Source organism: Solea solea, chromosome 1 (genome assembly GCF_958295425.1).
Source record: "Solea solea chromosome 1, fSolSol10.1, whole genome shotgun sequence".
NCBI lineage: Eukaryota > Metazoa > Chordata > Actinopteri > Pleuronectiformes > Soleidae > Solea > Solea solea.
This window is the reverse complement of record NC_081134.1, coordinates 31,484,424-31,504,460: the sequence shown is the minus strand read 5'-3', so window position 1 is coordinate 31,504,460 and position 20,037 is coordinate 31,484,424. Positions and strand designations below refer to the sequence as shown.

Below are 20,037 nucleotides of genomic sequence, written 5' to 3'. Positions count from 1 at the left end.
GGCGAGTAAAATCGATTATATCCACCCTTCATGCCATCTTTGACGGTTCTGTAATTGTCACAAATTCTGCTTTCTGAATATAATCTGTGACCTGATAGAGGAGTGATTACCAAAGTCTGGGGCAGGAACCAGCAATAGGTCGCGGGAGAGTTTTTGTGGGACTGAGGGATACATTTGCAGATTTTTCCGGACCTTTTAGTCAACATTTATGAGTATTAAATGACACGTTTGATTAATTTACCAAACATCTTTCGGAAATGATTTGTTTAACCATTCAAAAATGATTTTAGGTGTTTCAAATATGGCTGTGAATGAGTCGCTTCATTATGCACAAATTAGCTCTTTGTCACCAATTATTTTGATTTGAAAGTCAAAATATAAGAAACTCTCATTTATAACTATGTCTGCAACAATTATTCTATTAATCAATTATTAATTGATAAGTAAAGTAATATTGGGACTTTTCCTGCAACACTAGACCTATATGCATTATTTGTATACGTCGTGTTGTATTCCAACAGTCTTTTAATGCAAAAAAGCAGCAGGATTTGCTACAACATGTGTTTTGTTTTTTTTTACTGCGAGTGTCCTTGTTATTGAATTTCCCCCCTGTGTTCCTGCTGAGTCCAGTATTAAAAGATAAAGGGGGGATGAAGTCTGTCTTTGACAGACTGAGGCTTCCACAAGGTATATATGTTCATCCCTCTCTGACCTTACAAGGATTCATCGACATTGTGTCAACACAGGAGAGCCGGATCTATATGTGTGAACATGAAAAGTCAACACTGCTGCACCGTGCTCGGTCACTGGAATATCATACAGGGCTGATGACTGTCGCTACCTCAGGAGGAAAGCACACACACTCGCATTTGCCGGCGCTTCGTTATTTCATCCTGACAAGGATGGAGTGGATGGGAAGTCTGTGTGTACAGTATATAGAGTGGTTTGCTGATTAAAAACCAAAAAGATCTATATTTTTTCAAACACTTGATGAAAGATCTGGGTGAGGAGAGGAGACGAAGTAGAGCATCGTCATTTTAAAACAAAGGGATGTTTCCTGTAATGTTACAGCTAATGGGTCTAAATTTCCTTCTGTTGTGATTTTAATATTAGGACTGAACAAATAATTGAAAGGGTTCAATTAATTTTCAATTTGATAAGGACAAAATCTGCGTCAAATTATCATTATTAGATTAATTATTGTCTTGATCTATACACATTTTATTCTGCAGACTGAAGAAAAGCATCTTTTGTTTCTCACAGATCTGCACAAACATCTAATTTTAATCATTTTAACCTTTGAACACCTAAGCTTCTGGACTTTTTTTGTGCTAATTTTTAAGGACCAAAAAATGTCCTGTGAGTTAAGTGATTTTGCCCATTTTTCCCGAATGAATTCTAATATCTGGCAGTTATTTACAATTTACTGCCATGTTAAAATAGTGTTTTAACAATTTATAATGAAGAAAAACTACAATTTATATTTGGAAACTATGCTGTACTTGTACAGAATCACCAGATTTTGCATGTTAGTTTTTGTCTCAGTGTGAGTGAAATTACCGTAATAACCACATGTTGACTTTGAGCTTCTCAGCTTTTCAAGAAACTGTTTAATTTTTCAAATAACACAAACCGTTGCGTAATTACGGTAATGCAAAGTGTCGCCTGCGATACGCTCGTTGTTCAAAGGATAAATGTTTTTTGTGAAGTGAAAATGAGAAAAATCATGTAAAAAATGACAATTTTCCCCTCTGATACCGCTGTTAAATATTCACATTTAGTTATTATTATTCAAAATCATTCAGCCCTAGACTGAATGAAGGGTTTAAAATGTAGAAGTAGAATGGGAGTAGCATCATTTACAAAAGTTGTAAGTCCTTAACCTGGCAGGTACTCAGTCAGTCACAAACTAAGTCAACTGTCTGCATGTATGCCAAAGAGAATGGGAAAATAATAGTTGGAAGTAATTTCCAACTGTATCTTACATCTTTCTTACATCACTACCTGACATCAGGTGACAGTTCTGAGGAAGACGGAAGATACACATCGAAGCTGGTTAACAAGGTAAGGGAAACTTCATTTTGTCTTAAAAAAAACTAACCAAAAAACTAAGTTCAATCAGAAGACATAATGAACTTTCACAGCACAATAGTTGGAAAATGTAGACCCAGCATTCCTAACTCAGGGTTTCTCAAACCTGGTCCTAGTGACTCACTGCACTGCATGTTTTTAGATCAGGAAGTACTGCAAAGGTCTGATAACGACTTATTCATTTGGATCCGGGGTGTTGGAGCAGGGGAAACCACCAACACACCTGAGTCATCAAACGATTCAACTAAGAAAGAAAATAGTAAAAACAGACCTGGAAATGCTGGCTCAGCATCCCCAACTAAGCAGTTGGCAACTATTTTGCTATCATTAATTCACCTTAAACTTTCATTTGAAGAGCACAGAACCACATCAATAAAAGAGCAAACCACAAATTAAAAAATAAGAGGAAAACAATAGTTGGAAATGCTGACTCAGCATTTGCAACTCATTATTCAGTAATAAACTCAAAGGTGATATAAAGTCGGGATGGTACCATACCACTTTTTGTGTCCAATACCGATATCAAAATTATAAGTGTCTACAGTCATTACAGGCCAAATTGTAGACCATTTATGAACAGATGAAGCTGTTAACGACATTTGTGCTGAGTCATTACAAAGACATCATTCTCCCAACTGTGTCACAAGTGTTCCCCTCCAAAAAGAAGACATAAACAGCCCAAACATAACTCAGCTAAAATGTGATTGCTGATTTCTATGTACATTTTTACAGTCAGTATAGGATTTTCAGATAGTATCAGATTCTATATTTTTTATCTGTCGGACTGACACCAATTCCCATCCCTGATAGAGACCAACTACACAACCATGAACAGTGAAAGACACTTGGTATAAAAATATGCTTCTGAATGTGAAGCAACATGTTCAAAATAAAAGCCTCTCCCTCTGTAAACTGAGGTGAAACAAACCAAACAAACCCACAGGGAAATATGAATGTAGCACGCTTGTTATTGCTTTGTATAGAAACATCCCCAGAGTGATGCCCATATGGCTGGATAGATAAAGAATGGCGGACCTATATACTATATATATATATATGTGTGTGTGTGTGTGGCTTTTATGGAGGCTTTACTGCAAACAGCCATTGTCTCTGAGATTTGCAGGGATTTTTGCTTTTAAAAGGAAACTGGCCTATTTTTCAAAAAGCCATGACTCGGCACATCATTGATCCCTTCAAACAGGACCACTTATCTGCGCCGCTGTGACTCATTTCCTCCTCCAGCAGCAGCAGCAGCAGCAGCTCACGCTTACTGGTCTGTTGCCACAACATCTGACGGCTCTACAGCGCCTAAGAACGTCGTCTTCTTCCCTCTGCCGCGCTCGTGTGCGAGAGACGGAGACAACAGTGGAAAGATCACTGTGAGACAAAGGAGAGTGAGACGCGCTGCTCTCTCTGCAAACCAGTGTCAGGGCTGGTCCCCTTGTGGATTAATGGGCTTGTTATTGGCCCCATGGTGGACCAGACTGCAGCACTACGCCTCGTTAACAGGCTTTTCCTCTCCTCTCTATTATCTGACACACACACACACACACACACACACACTCACACAGATGCACTGTGGGCTTTCATGCAAACTCCAGAAGGTGAAAGTTAGTGTATGTGTCTGCACAAACACCATCCCCCACTGGTCAAAAAAAAAACATTTCATACCAGGTTTATATAGATTTTAACCTGTGTGTTCAATCTCACATCAAACACGTGGATTTTTATCAGGCAGGATTAAAGACTCTGCTTACTTCTTTTTCGTCTGCTCCAATTCTTCCAGAGATGCTCCATTTCCAACGCAACAACCGTGTCACGACACAATCTGTGCCAGAAACCACATTAAGGCTGAACCCTAGTTTCTTTGCTCGGCAAGTCCGGTTCGTTTTGGGTGGTGGGAAGAAAGAAGCGAACTCTGGTCCGCCTAAAGATGTAGGTCGCTTCAAGTAAACCAAATGCAGGAAGCAGACTGCAACGCAGGGCATAGTACCAAAACATTATGTGTCGTATGTTCACATAAAACAAAGACTGACACTGACTGATAAAGATTTCCATTGAGTTTTAGAAGAAAACGTGAAAGTATTAAAAAAAGTGAAGGGTGGCTCAGCGGTGGAGTGAGTCGTCGTTCAACTGAGAGGTTGTGAGTTTCAATCCCAGGGTGCCACTTGTCTACATGCCAATGTGTCTTTGGGCAAGACACTCAACCCCCACCTTGTTCCTGACAGCTGTACCTGCAGAGTGTGAATGGGTGAAAACTGTAAAGTAAGGTAAAGCATCTCAACACTAGAAAAACTAGACTTTACTTCACCTAGAAAAGCTCTATATGAATACAGACCATAATACCAACTCTTCTTCTGATTTGAATTGGTAGTAACGAGTAACAAAGAGAGTTAGAGGAAATGTAGTGGAGTAAAAATGGCTAGAAACATAAATAACAAATAAATAACGTTGGCGATCATGATGTTACTTCAAGAGCTCAGTATTCTTCCAAAGGGAAGGGAAGTGTCATTCTATCATTTCCAAGAGACCAACAGACGTAGGTAAACATGTCTCTGTACGCAATTGGACAGCCCTAAAACCAACCAGACCAATGATCTGGATGACGTATGCAGATGGACGTAAAACAATGTGTCAATTAAAACGTGCTTCAGTAGTTTTCGAGGAGCGATGGCGATCGAGTAATGGTGTCCGACAACTTTGGCCCGGGGGAGCTCAGTGGAACACGTCAACAGCAGAACAGCTGCTCTTCCAAAGGGTATATAAATCCAGCAGGTTGGATTCAAACAAGACGTCGACTCTGTGTCCTCGAGTTAAGCCCACCTCTATACCAACCACAAAAACATCGTGTGATTGGTTCTGTACTGCCGAAACGGCGACCATGCCGGCCGCGACTGCAGAGCGTAACCAAAATCGCTGGCAGATTGGGTTGAGTTCACCCAAGCTGTGAAACGATAGTAACAACCGCGACATTATCGATGTCCGTGACATCACAATTTACTCACATGGGGCTGAAAAACACCACAGTGCAGTGCATCACTTGCAGTGGGAATGGTGTTTGACCACCTTTTTTAACGACGTCACTCCTATTAAAAAATAGGAATTTAGGCTAAACTCTGCACTCACACGGGGAAAATATGTGACATGAAAATCAAATGGGAGCAATAAAAGCTGCAAAAGTAAAGAGTGAATGAGCGGGAGAGTCTGCGAGAGACGGTGAGAGGAGTGAAAGTGAAATGGACACAGAGGAACACGGTGGATGAGGTTTGAGTGGGAATGAGACGCGAGGGAAAAGTGGATTTTAAATGAAAGTGTGCAGGTGAAAACCACCGGGGTTCTGTGTTTGCAAAAAAAGACCCTTTTTTAATTAACTCACACACAGAATAAAAGGTGCAGAAATAACCACCATTAAAAAGATATTTCCCATCTGGAACCTGATTAACCTCCCCAGGTAACTGAGGCTGCTTCAGGCGTCCTCTACATTGTTATAAAACCACTACGCTGCTCATCATAACTGTCCTTTTAAAACGTAATTAAAATGTGATTTTGTCAAACAAAAATCGTGACGAGCTTGAGGTGAATCTCAAACTAGCTCTAAAGAACTTCATCAGCTGTGATCCGGGTCCTGTGGACCCTGACCAACAGAGACTGTTTATGTCAAAATGAGGGCATTAAAGGTCCAGCGTGTGACATTTAGGACACTTTATGGACAGTTTGAAAATAAAAGTGCCCTGAAAGTAGGAGTTCTGTCGCCAAAGCTCTCCAACCAGGAGAAAGAGTGTTGAGTTTTGCTGCCCCCTCTGTTTGGAATACTCTCCAAACTGAACCCAAAATGACAACAACTCATTTAAAACTTAGAGAGAGAGAGAGAGAGGGAGTGAGAGAAGCTCTTGGTTCCAGCTGGTTTGAAAGCACCTCCTTCTCCCTGATTTTCCCCTCCCCCTTTCAAACACCTGTTTCTAATTGTGCAAATACAGTGAAAAAGAGAGAAAGCAATGGTTGATGACACACATTCAATGATTGGTTTGTGAGTGTCAGGAGGCTTTCAGGAGCTCCCACATTTCAATTTGTAAGAAAAACGGGTGTGAAGTGACAGAGAAGTGACAGTTTTAAAATCACCCTCGTCTTCATTTCTTTTAAAAACTCAAGAGCTGAGTTTTAACATGGGAGTCGATGAGAGCTTTGACCAGCACTCTCTGCACTTTTAGGAGATTTTAAGAAAAAAAACTGCCAGTCATATGAAAATGATAACACACAGGGTTAGACGACAACCATAGCAACATTTTTATGTAAAAAATGTAGGTTGTGTAGGTTGGAAATTGTGGGCAGGAGAAGATTTTGTTTCGAGATTTTTGTGATTCATACTCATTATAAAATCTGTGAACGCTCATAAAAAAGTATAAAACTTAAACTGCGATTGTTTAAAAACCGTAATAGATATAAAAACATGGATTTAGGTGAAAGCAGTCTCAAGTCTTGTGACCGGTTTGAAGTTTCACCCACGTCTCCACGTTAAAGTATGACGACACTGTGAGGCTGCAAAGTGGACTGGGTCAAAATCAAAAGTGATCCAACACTTTGATTTGCCTATGAGCACACCGTTCCCGATCAGACCGCACGTTTTTGGTATAGTTTCTGTCACTTACTTGTGAAGCCGTTCACAGCCACTCTGTTGGGATGGTAGAATCCTTTCCTGCAGTGACACTTGTACTTGTCCAAGACAAACCCATGACCACTGAGCGGCAAACACTGTACAGAGAGAGAAAAGAACAGTAACACAAAAATGAATCTTATATCGACACAAACATTGCCCAAACTCATGTACAACCAATTCAATTAAAGTAACCATTAAAATATGTATACAAAAACCAAACGTGTAGCTTCAAATGTCTTACCCAGGACTGCCCAAAGTAGGACACACCGGTTACATATTGAATCCAGGTGTTTCAGTTAGGCTTTGGGCTCTCGGCCCTTATCTCCAATGAAGGACGATCTTAACTCTTCAACATGATTCCAACTTTGCGGCAGCAGTTTGAGGAAGGTCTGGGACTATAAACTATAAAGACTTTGAGTTTGAACATAAGGACATAAAAGGTCATACTCGAGTAAAAGAACAAGTATGCTACCAAAAAATGACTTAAGTAGAAGTTGAAGATACTTTTTTATAATATTACTTAAGTAAAAGTCTTAAAGTAAATGATGTTTACTGTACTTAAGTATCAATAATTAAAAATAGTTTTTAACCCTTTCATAGCCAAGTTTTTAAAAATTTAAAAAAATACATGAAAAAATTGAGAACACTCAAAAATGCACAACCTGGTATACTCCTTTAAGTGGTTAACACAATACAAAATAGATGTTTATTTTTGGCCTTTGACCCACTATTAAGTTTTAGTTTTTTCCAAAGGAAAAAAGTTTGGGCACCCATGGTGTCATGAGAGGAAAAGAGGTCTAATTATTTAACTTGCTCCTCGTCTTCCTCCGCCTCACCCCACTCTCTCGTCTCTCAATATTAAATTAGCGAAGCCTCCATCATTTGATTGAGTGTCTGATAGGAAACAGAGTGAAGGCTGCAGAGGAGAACGTGCGGGTTGTCATGGGGCATCTTTGGCAGACTTTGTGAGCTGTTTGCCAAATTACGAGACATAATTAATGTCTAAATTAAGACCAGACTTTATTTGCATGATTAAAGGAGAGCCGTTAATTCTCCGTCTCTCGGGGAACAAGACTCCGTCTTCTCCTCTGTGTGAACACGTCGATGCCGATTCAAAAAAAAAAAGCCTCACTCGCTCATTTTCTTGTGTTTCTTAATCTTCATAACTGTCTCTTTTTCTTTTTTTCTCCAAGCAGAGATGATAATTACTTATGAGTCTGAAGAAATGGCGAGGGGGCTCAGAATAGCGGCGGTGCTTCAAATGACTCTTGACACGCTGTGAAGTGTTTGTGACCCGACTGTGAGACGTGGAGGAAAAGGCCAGTGGCAGCGTCTAAATGAAGGACCAGTCAACGTGACGTTCTCCTCTGCAGCAGAACGGACTTAAGAGGCAGCTATTTCTGACTTCCTCTCTTCCTCTCAAGGTCTTTGCTGAGGTCTGAGTGCATTCTTTTTCAGCCTTGGAGAAAACGAGCGGGTCTCGAAAGCACAAGGTAATTACCAGTTTAGTGTTCAGCCGACAAGTTCCTCAAATAAATTCCTTGGGAAAGCATTTAAAGTGGCACTAGATTAATGTGATGAAGACAGACTTCAGTGAGTGACAGACTTTAAAAGGCTCCTTTTGGTCCGCAAGCCCTAAACCCGTGTGCAGCACTTTCCTCTGACTTATTCTGATGGATGGATTTTGATTTTTTTTGCTGATATCTTTGGACAATTGTTTTTCTCCTCAAAAATACAGTAGTTTAATCAAACAAATTAAACTTAACCATTACTGAACATTGATGAACTATTTATCACATCCTAGTTTTGTGTCTGTACTCAATTCAATTCAATTTTATTTGTATAGCACCAAATCCCAACATACATTATCTCAAGGCTGCGTGCATAGACAACATCATGGACTTGGTATCAGTGGAGAGAAAAGAACTCCTTTTAACAGAAGAATAAATCTCTGACAGAACCAGACTCAAAGATGTTGCTGCATCTGCCTCAACGGGTTGTGGTGAAAGGAAAAATGGGGGACAAATCTGTGGGGTATTGAGTCAGATTGATCCGTCAAAAACTGTAGACAGGAAGTTGCTAAAAGGACAAATTAAATAGCCACTTCCAATAATTGAAGAAATTAAAACATAGTATTTGGTTTAGCTTGAGATTGCAGTACTTGAAATATGTTTAGATGTTTTTCTACACCATATATCATATCACTCCACCACCAAGTGACTCCTCAACTGTTGAAAAAGGAGAACATTTCAGCTACTTTTGTTACAAAAAGGGAGGAAACAATGTTTTAATTGTTAAACTGATAAACTGATGCTTTGTGGATTTTATATTTCTTGTAATTCAAACCTGAGGTGATTATTGACAGCAGGTCAATTTACAGTAAACATTGCAACATTTGAGTCAACATTTTAATGTAACCAAATTAATTAAAATTAATATAATTTGAGATGATTGTGTTTCAGGTCTCTGGCACTATTATTCTAGGTGGAATGAGTTTGGAAACTTGTGACTTTGGCGATTTTCAAACAGAAAAACTGAACAAAGTCATACCATTTTGAATGGTATTTTTTACATAATTATTCTTATTTTCATCTGAATCACATATATAAAATTATTACTGTGTGTTATTTGTGAAGGTCCACGAGAAACAAAGATGTTTTCTTAATTCTTATTAATCAAAAATGGTAATTTGACACACATTTGGGCTTTAAGAAATCCTAAAATTGCAGTAGGCTGTATTTCAATTTATTGTTCAGCCTTAGTATAAAGTCAAACAATTATGAAGTGGATTATGAGCAGGTGTTTCAGCTCTGTTTGCTCAGAGCTAAAAGTAGAATTAATATTCTATTTAAATTCATAACATGTTCAGAAACGCAGAGCTGGGTTAGTGAATGTGTGAAAAAGTTGTTAATTAATGCTGCTCAATCCTAATCACTGCCTAAAACTCCTTCTAAGTCATGGAGTGTGTTGTACAGTAATAAACATGTTAAAGCAAAACATTTATACGGGTATATATGTAATGTGTTTGATATTAAGATTTTTTTGGATTATTTTAGATCAAATCTCCCCTTCCTCTCCTTCGTCCCCCATTTTTCCTTTCACCACAACCTGTCTAGGCACATGTTTGGTCTGCTCTGTCAGAGATTTTTTCCTGTTAAAAGGGAGTTCAGTTTGCTCATTGTGCGCATTGTTGGGTTTCTTTTCTCTGTATAATATTGTAGAGGATTAATATGTACAGAGCAAATTAAATTGAATTGAAATTAATTTAGGTCTCTGGAAAGTTCTGATAAATCCAGAGAGTTTTAAAAGTTTTATTAAAATATGAGACCCTGCAAATAAAAGCAGACACTTGTAGGTCAAAGTATCCATGATTGATTTTCTCACTGACTTCTTAGTAAAGGGTTCACAACAGTTTTAATTGTATTACAAATGTCAGAGTATATGTTTTATTTTGTTAAATATGACTTGAATTCCCATTATATATTGTATATGGCTAGCTAAACTGAAGCCTCAATTTTGGTCTGGAGTCTCTCTCTGTGCTCCTAAAAATACTTGAGTTCCCAGCAGGTGTCTCGTCAGGACAGGTGGAGCGAGCTGTGGCTCCTGCCTGCCACTGTTAATATGCAGAAACAGATACAGGTGTGTGTATTTGTGTGTGTGTGTGTGTGCGCGCGCATGTGTGTAACACGAGGATCCAGGAATAGTTGTGGTTGTGTATCTCACTCCTGCCTCCTGTGGCGACTGATGCAGAAGCTTGGACATGGAGTTGACCTGCCTGCCGGCTACAACGGTCATCAGTCATGTGACGTCAACAGCAACAGGAATATTACAGCATATATTTATCATATAAATTAGATTAGAAGTAACTTGGCACCAAATTAATAAATTAACTTTATTTTGTATATTTTTGCATCATATTTTTATATTTTTTTCAGAACAGAAATGCACTTTTTTTTATTTTATTAGCTTAGTAGCTTGGTAGTCTAATTTCTATTTCCAATCTTAGTTTGTGTCAAAAACATCAATTAGTGCAATAATATAATGGTCAGCTGCACGTGCAGCTGCATGTGCTGTGACTCTCAAACCACACAGTGTTGTGGTGTTGTGAACACAACGTGAACACTGCACGGTGCTGACCTACTTCTATATATCTGCCATATGCTATTAATTATGTTTGATGATGTTCCGTTGATGGCGACTCAGGCCGCCATGTTGTTGTTTTTGTGTGTTTTTTTTTCTCTCCCACTTAATGAGCTGAAGGCATCAACCGCTCTGCCAGAGAGAAATCACATCACATTAACTGACCATTAATTAGATCCACGCCGCGATTAGATCAATGTCTGACTGCACAGAATCTCTGTTTACACTCTGAAATATGAGGATTAATTAAACCGTGGACGTCATAAATAGTTTATGTCACCTTACCTCACATTATCTCACGCGGACGTGTGGGTAAATAAATATTATCCGCCTCATTTATTCTTCATGGCGGTCACGTGTTTGAGACACGCAGAGTTATTAGTGAAGGTTTCACCACCACCAGCAACCACTCCGTGTTGTTTACATCCCAGCTTTGGTGGCTGTCAATCACTCACACACACAAACACACACACACGCACACACATTGAAATGCTAATTGCCATGGCGATGCGTGTGTGACCGCAAGCAAGAGCCTTTTTATCGAAGTGCATCATGCTGTCAGAGCAGCGTGGTGAGCCTGCCACAGAGCATTTATAACACAGTATGTATAACATCAATCAATCTGTCTATCCTGGAATTTGAAATCAATTTAAAAATCAAGAAAAAATATCGTCTACAAATTTGACCCTTTGCTGAGGTTCACCCCTGGAAAGCAGCCTTAACACTCAAAAACAAAAGGTTTTTCTATTATTTTTTAAGTTTTTTTCAATTGAATATTAGGTCAACAAAGTCAATTGTTGTATCTGAGCCACGTGTGACAGCGACACATGTCATATTGAGAGGTTGGAAAGGAATATATGTTGGATTTAAGGTCTCAAAGACATTTTTCAATGATTCAAAAGGTCCATTTATCATAGTCGGTCAAGCCGTACGCCAAAATACTATTATATTCAAAACAAAATGTCATTTTCATTGCATAGATGACAACAAAATACAGTTTACAAATTCAAATAAGTACAAAACAAAACAAAACAACAACCCCTGCAAAGAATCGGAAACAAATGTATCATGAGATGGGGTTAAAGAACAGTTTTCTTTTTAATCCTTTAACACTGAGTGTATCGCAAACGATGCGTTTGCACAAGCGCACTTTGCTTCACCATAGTTACGTAACGGTTTGTGCTATCGGAAAAATTTTCTGAAAGCTGAGAAGTTGCACGTCAGAACAATGTGTGGTTATTACAGTAATTTCACTCGCGCTCTTGCTGGAAGCCAGCGAATCTGTGTTTTTGTCTCCAGTGATGGGAGAGATAGGAAAAACGCCTGTACATGAGCTTGCATTTTTGTTTTGTTGTGTTATTTCTTCATTTTAAATTGTTAATACGCTATTTTAACATGCAGTAAATTGTAAATAACTGCCAGATATTGAAAGTTATTCTGGTAAAATGGGCAAAAAGCACTTACAGGACATTTTCTGGCTCTTTTATGGCAGTGTTTCCCAACCCTGGTCCTCAGCGAACACTGGCCTACATGTTTCAGATGTTGCCCTGCTCCAACACACCTGATTCAGATTAACAGCTCGTTATCAGGTTTCGGCAGTTTGATAACGAGCTGACCATTTAAATCAGGTGTGTTGGAGCAGGGCAACATCTGAAACATGCAGGCCAGTGTTCCCTGAGGACCAGGGTTGGGAAACACTGTTTTATGGTATTGCTGTTCTAATGTGAATACAGCATAGTTTTTTGGTTTGTTTTTTAGACAACAGTAAGTTTTCCTTTACCTATGTTTACCAGTTTCGCCGGGCATTTTCCGCCTTCCTCATCCCTGTCACCTGGACCTGGAAAGGTTAGCAGTTGGATGGGATAACACTAGACTTTTTGCAGATATACCGATATATCCGGAGCGTTATAAAGCAGATTTTTTTTTGTATTTTGTTTTGTAAATTAAAACATGAACTTGCTGTAGCTTCACATCTGCTATACTTCACTGCTGGTACCACACACACATACGCACGCTTCCTGCCGACATCAAACACAGCCGTTCCTCTGCATCACCTCTCTGTGACACGTAACAGGGGAATTAAAAAAACAAACTCTAAGAGCAGCACTAATTACTGTTGAGGCAAGGATTCTTCCACTTGACCAGGAAACCAGGAACCGGCCTGATTCTGCGGGGATAATTAAGGACTTGCACTCTTTCCGGACCAGCACAGTGGCTAATCAACCGCTAATAGGCCTCTGTAGATATCTGTAATAATCCTACAGAGTGCAACACAAAGCCCAAGGACAGCTTTATCATTTAGTAATTACAGATGGAAACTACGGAGGGAAGAGAGAGAGGGGGTGAGAAGAAGAAGACTTGACCGGAGGACACTTTATTCAGCACATACAGCTTAGTACAAACGCACCTGTTTTACACGAAGATCAAATCACTCCTCATGGGTTTTTACGTTCCTGCATGTTATAGAAGCTTTTAACAGACTGATCCTGCATATGAGTATGTGCACTTCTTTCTATGGTCATGGTATTTGTGCAATTGTCTGTGGCTTTGTGTTTCAGGAGGTTGGCCGGTCGGCTGGGTGGAGTCTGTGAGTCCTAGACCTGCAACTCATCATCCAATCACCTGCTGCTTCATATACTCTGGTACCAGACTTCTTCAGTGCTTCACTGGATCTCTTTACAACCAACTAAGTATTTGTCCTTTTGTTACTTTTCTCTATTCTTTTTCACTTTCTCTCTCCTGACTCGGAGCTTGACTCAGCTTGTTGTTTTACTTCTTATGAAGGCAAAACGCCCCCTTTTCAGTTTGTTGGTATAATGTGGTGTCAAGTGCCATTCTGAGGCTTCTACCCTCCATGAACTTAAAAATATAAAATTCAAAGTGGACAAAGCATAATATTAGTATCCTTGTCAGTCAAAAAATGTGTACAGGCCTTTTCTATTATTTCCAGGTTTAAGCCATGGTTGGAAACTGCAGCACACGAGCAGAGCACCCAGGCTAACATGAGTCCGACTCTTGTCCGATTGAAGGTGGCCATTACGACAAATTACTACTGCTTTACTACATTGAGCCGTAATTTGACTCCGAAGAACATTATCAGGGTATACTATTCTGACTTTGAGACATTCTATTTAGAATAATTTCAGTTGCACTAAAACAATAATCTGTTCTTTGTCATCTTTACTGATGCGTTTACCACTAGATCTGGCAAAAAAAAGGTCAAGTTGCAAAACAACACCACCATAAATACACGACTAACAGACTAAATCAGTCTTGTTTTTTTTTGAACATCATGTAAACATACCGATTAACATTATGTCTGTAAACTCCTGACAACGCAGGATAATTCGTCCATAATTATCTGTTCAGACCAGCCTTAATTTGGAACTCCCAGCATTTATTGGGAGGGCAGAATCGGGCCAACTATCCTCTAGTGCAGGGAGGGCATCAGCCTGTGCATTAGTCAAACTCATACAGACGGAGTCAGAGAGACACTGCAGAGAGGTTGATGGCTGTGGGCCTGCACTCAGAGGGACAGCATGACATCCAGCCAGGCCTTTAAATGAGGTCAACCAGCAGGAGTTAGCCAGAGTGTAGCTGCCCGGACAGTCTTTGGGTTCCGTCCAACGACCAAAGCCTAAACAGCAGAGATATAAACACTCGCGCCTGGAGGGAGCTTAACTGCCATCGAGCTGGGACACGTAAACACATGCAGACACAACAGACACGGCTGCGATTCTTCTTCTTCTCTAATCGCCTCCACGGCTTACGCTTGTGTCAGAGTAAACTGGACGGGTTCATATTGGTTCCGCGATCACACTATGAAAGGCACAGCAGAGCGGACTCTGCAAAAAAACATGCACAACAACACAGCCCTTCATGTGCAAGGGAGAACAATGAGCTCTGAGACAAAGAGGCCTTCAGGGGAACAGAGTGTCACCAGTGAAGGACAAGGTGAAAACTGCCACTAATGTCCCCTGCAAAAAGTGTCCACTTTGCTTTCTGTCTAACTGTGAAAACTGATATTTTGGAGTTCATCGTAGGCACGAAGGGTCACCCTCAAAATCTACCACAAGGAAAAGGCTTAAAAATTGTGAACCTTTATGATTTGATTCTTTCTTCTTTCGTGTCGAAAACGTCATGATCTTCCCTCTCAGTCATTCCATTTCACCCCAGCTCACCAGCCCCTCCTTCTCATCACCTTCCAGCCACTCCCTCCTCATCAGCTCAACTCCACTCAACTGTTCACAGCAGCTGCACCTGATCACTAATCATCAGTGGCAAGAAAAAGTATGTGAACCTTTTGGAATTTGTCATAAAATGTGATCTGATCTTCATCTAAGTCAAGGGTATTGACAAACATAGTGTGTCTAAAATAATAACACACAAAAAATTCTTAATTCAACACACTCATTCAACATTTAACATGGCAGTGGAAAAAGTAAGTGAACCCTTAATTAATAACCCTTAGAATTAATAACTGGTTGACCCCCCATTGGCAGCAATTACCTCAACCAGGCACTTCCTGTAGCTGTGGATCAGACCTGCACATCGTTGAGGGGGAATTTTAGCCCATTCTTCCTGGCAGAACTGCTTTAGCTCTGTCATATTCTTTGGACGTCTCATGTGTATGGCCCTCTTCAAGTCAATCCATAGCATCTCTATTGGGTTGAGGTCTGGGCTCTGACTTGGCCACTCCAGAAGGCGGATTTTGTTTTTCTGAAGCCATTCTGTTGTGGACTTGCTCCGGTGTTGTCCTGTTGCATCACGCACCTTCTACACAGTTTCAGCTGACATACAGACATTCTCACATTATCCTGAAGAATTGTTTGATATACTTGGGAATTCATCTTCCCCTCAATGATTCCAAGTTGGCCAGGCCCTGATGCAGCAAAGCAGGCCCAAATCATGATGTTTCCTCCACCATACTTTACGGTTGGGATGATGTTTTCATGATTATATGCCGTGCCCTTTCTACGCCAGATGTAGTGCTGTGTGTTTTATCCAAATAGTTCAATCTTAGTTTCTTCAGTCCACAAAACATTTAGCCAATACCGCTGTGGAGTGTCAATGTGCTCTTCTGCAAACTTCAGGCGTGCAGCAATGTTCTTTTTAGTAAGCAGTGGCTTCCTTCGTGGTGTCCTGCCGTGGATACCCTGCTTGTTCAATGTTTTACGTATTGTAGACTGATGAACAGAGATGTTAGCCAGTTCCAATGAAGACTTCAAATCTTTGGCTGTCATTCGGGGTTGTTTCATTACCTCATTGATGAGTCTTCGTTGTGCTCTTGGTGTCATTTTGACTGGACGCCCACTTCTTGGTAGAGTTGCAACAGTCCCAAAGTGTCTCCATTTGTAGATTGTTTGCCTAACTGTAGACTGGTGAATGTCTAGTCTTTGCAATAACTTTGAAAACCCTTGCCAGCTTTATATAAATCAACAATTCTTGATCGTAGATCTTCTGAAAGCTCTTTTTGGCGAGGCATGGCTCACATAAACGTGTTCTTCTTGTAAAGAGCAAACTCCAAAAGTTTGAGGGGTTTTTATCAGCCAAAGTAGCTGTAGTCCACACCTCCAACCCTATTATCTTAACGAGACTCCAGGTGTGCTAAAATCTGACTCCAATTATCTTTTTTGAGGTCATTAACTCAAGGGTTCACATACTTTTTTCACAAGCACTATGAGGTTTTTTTGGTTGTTCTCCATAAAGATATGAAACCATGAAATTCCAAGAGGTTCGCATACTTTTTCTTGCCACTCCACCATGCAGTCACTGCCAGATTGTTCTGTCATTTGCACTAGTCTCACCAGCGTTTCTTGGACTGATTGCCCGGTTTTGACCCTGCCTGTCCTCGACCTGTCTGCTCTGTTTCTGTTCCGGTGATCGACTCTGCCTTCTGCCCCCGACAACAGATTCTGCCTGCTCCCTCCCAGCTTCCCCTTGCAAGGTTTTCTCTGAACTTTTGCTGAACTTTGTGGTAAATAAAAGTCATTACCAACTGTCTGCCTGCCGTACTGCGTTTGGGTCCTCCCCTGACCCGTTACAGAAAAGCCAAGTGATGGTGATGAGGTTTCGATCCTTCTTGATTTCCCACAAAAACACCAATAATCTAGTCTGGGTGGACCGAGTCCAATCTGCCAACAACTGCAGACACGACTGGCGAGGATGCCGTTTTGACCAAGTGCGGAATCTCCTTGCACAGAAAAGGAACCAATCTCAAACACAATGACGACAGAGAGGCAACGTCTAGGAGCTTTTGTGTAGATCCCACATTGCTGCCAACACAGAACAGCTGTCTTTTGATTTGTCTTCCATTTTAGGCGACTTGATCCACAAAGGTCCCCCAAAACAAAAGTCATCTGATGCCATTTCTCCTCGAAAACTACAATAAGCACGTTTGTTGACACGTTGCTCTGCATACGTCATCTATTGTTTACAGGTGCATTTTGATCTACGCCCTTTGCTCACACCTCTTTTGGAAGGAAGTTGGAGGTTCCCAGACTCATACTCGATCTAAAAATTAGAATTGAGATGCTCAGGTTTGAACAGTCTCATGTAAAAGCTTTAAAAACATGATTTGATTGCCTGTACATTGACTTGTTCCCTCTTAACATGTCATTGCTTGTCGTCTGTGAGTACACTGCTCCTCTAATTTCACACGGGTCCACAGACAAATGTTACCTCTACATTTTTAGACTCCCTCCCTCCCTCCTTCCCTGGACCAAATGTTTGCTTTCCGCCACCATTTACGGCGTGATACTAAGACTGTGCACAGCAGATGCACAGCCGACTTTGCCCAAGGGCGAGTGTATTCGAGTCTTCAAAGTGTTTCCATGTAAATTCAGAGGTTCCGCCATAATCCACAGAGCCAATTAGCGAGACAGTGTGTAACTGCCAAAGGCCGCGAGGCCAAAGTGAAAACCAGAAGTGTCCTGTGATCTCTCGTCCCTCTGCGTCATGGCCGACGGCTCTTGACCTTGATGTTTTCATCCACGGGGAGACAAGACATACCTGTGTCCAATGTGATGTTTAAACGTTTCCAAATTAGTGGTTTTGCTTAAGACAAAAGTTTCTTTTTCATGCTATTCTGTGCATATGCTACCACTTCTACTCTCACTACCCCCTACTATCCCTTGATACTTACTGTTATATTTTTGCGTTTGTCTGTTTTTGCTTTATTTACTTTAGGTTTTTTGTTAACTAAGTGTGATTGTGTTCTCAAGAGGTTGTTCCAATAAAGTCCGAATAGCGTTTTTTAGAGGTTTTATTTAAGACTAAAGCAGCCTGTTTGGCCGCAGTTTTCAGTGATTGTATTGAATTTGTATAAATCTGAAAACCGTGCGGATGAAGAGGAAAAATATCCAGGTCAACAAAAAGTCCAGTGTTTCCAAAACTTTCTAAAGATTTGACCCAAATCACAGCATAAGTTATAACAGTGTAACATCTTTTGAATTGGTAAATGTTTGGTAAATGAATTAAAACGATATTTAAAACTTACACACATAAATCTCAATTCTGCACATTTGTCCCCCAAAAAGAATCTCCTGCGACTTATCTGTGGCTCCCAACACAGTAACTTTAATGAGTGAGTTTGTCATATGCAGTGACTCGGCATTTCCAACTGCATTTTCCTGGGAAAGCATGAATCCTATAGTTTGAATAAAAACATTTGATGTTGTTGTTTGAACATACACTTGGGTCCCGACATTGGTCTCTAAACACAACTTGTGTCCCCACAATGCCAGTGTCCCCACAACAACAGGGTCTGAACACACCCGAGTGTCCCAACAACGTCAGTGTCCGAACACACCCTTGTGTCCCCACAGAGTCAGCTGTAGTATAATCACAGTAACCCGGTTAGAGAGTCTTTGTCACGTCCAACACATGCCATGACTTGGCATTTCCAACTGAAACGCATGAATCCTGTTTTTTAAATTAAGTTTCTCAATGAAAACTTAAAAATTAAACACGCAAAACTTTCTTTCAAAATCCACATTTATAGCCTTTTTTATTGTTGTCCCCCTGTCTCGAGTGTCACGTTAATCTACAACGCTGCGTAATTCACCCGCCACAAAGGGGATTTAGTAAAAAATTGAAGGGTGAATTTAAATCCGCGGGTGCACAGCAGCACTTTCTATTTCCTTCTTATCAAGCACCCTTATCAGCTCCCAAGCATAATCACAGCTTTGGTGCGATCACTCCAGATAATTAGCAATTACCCTATTTATAGGCTCCTGAACATGCTCTAATAGGCAACATAGAATGGAAAGTGGTTAATTAGGACACATCAAGCTTTTCCTCAACGCCTGGATTTCTTGAAATGAGATCAGCGGGTTGGAGGGTCACAGGCCTGCAGTGATACCGCCGCTGACGCGAGTGTGGGACTCCCTGCCCCTGCTATGATGCCCGTGTTTCAGCAGGCGCAGAGGATTCCCCAGGCAGATCCTAAATAAACAGTGCCGTTCTTTATTTAAAGAAGACATGGCGGGACATTTTTTTTGTTGTTGAATGAGTGCAGAGGGAACACTTGGACAGATGAGTCTGTCAGAGAAACGAGGACGTGGAGCTTCAGGCTCATGTATCACGTTTGGAGAGAGAGTGGAGCTCAGGGAGCTTTTGTAAGTGCACGGGTGAAAAATGAAGTCCTGGTGAAGAATGACATGTTTGGGTGGGACGTTTAACTGAGGCTTGACTTACAGCAGGACAAGGAGTAAAACAACGTCAAAACGAAATCAAATATTGGTAACAACCACAGGTGGAAAGAGTGCTGAGATATTCTACTCATAAAAGTACCACTATTTTTATCAAATTGTACTTGAACAAGTAAAAGTACTGGTCTGAAAAAGTAAATAAATATCTCGTTTAAAATGTACTCAGAGTAAAATTTACTTTTTTAACAAGGTTCTTTCTTGAGTCGTGCAAAAAGACAACAAAGAAACACAAATCTCACATGAAATGTTTTTAAATAAAAGCAAACCTTTTACAAATTAAAGTGTTGACAAAAGAAAATGTGTAAACACATAATGTATCAGTCAAAATGGGTCAAAGGTCCCAAATGTCACTCACTCAGAGACCTTAATTAATGCCAATTAGCCTGTCCTCATCATCATTCACCTGTCCTCATCATTCACCTGTCCTTATCATTCACCTTG

At 40.4% G+C, this 20,037-nt stretch overlaps 2 protein-coding genes across 3 annotated transcripts in view; one reads left to right on the top strand and one right to left on the bottom strand.

Annotated features, from left to right (window-relative positions):
- Positions 1-20,037, top strand: part of apodb (apolipoprotein Db) — a 313,363-nt gene that overhangs the window by 141,170 nt on the left and 152,156 nt on the right. The gene's annotated exons all lie outside the window — the stretch shown is intronic.
- The window catches only part of gpr158a (G protein-coupled receptor 158a), a 74,581-nt gene that overhangs the window by 32,593 nt on the left and 21,951 nt on the right, over positions 1-20,037 (bottom strand). For both annotated transcript variants that reach the window (XM_058646870.1, XM_058646877.1), the window contains exon 3: positions 6,738-6,840. In XM_058646870.1, the coding sequence (XP_058502853.1) occupies positions 6,738-6,840 (103 nt within the window). The remainder of the gene's footprint in view (positions 1-6,737; positions 6,841-20,037) is intronic.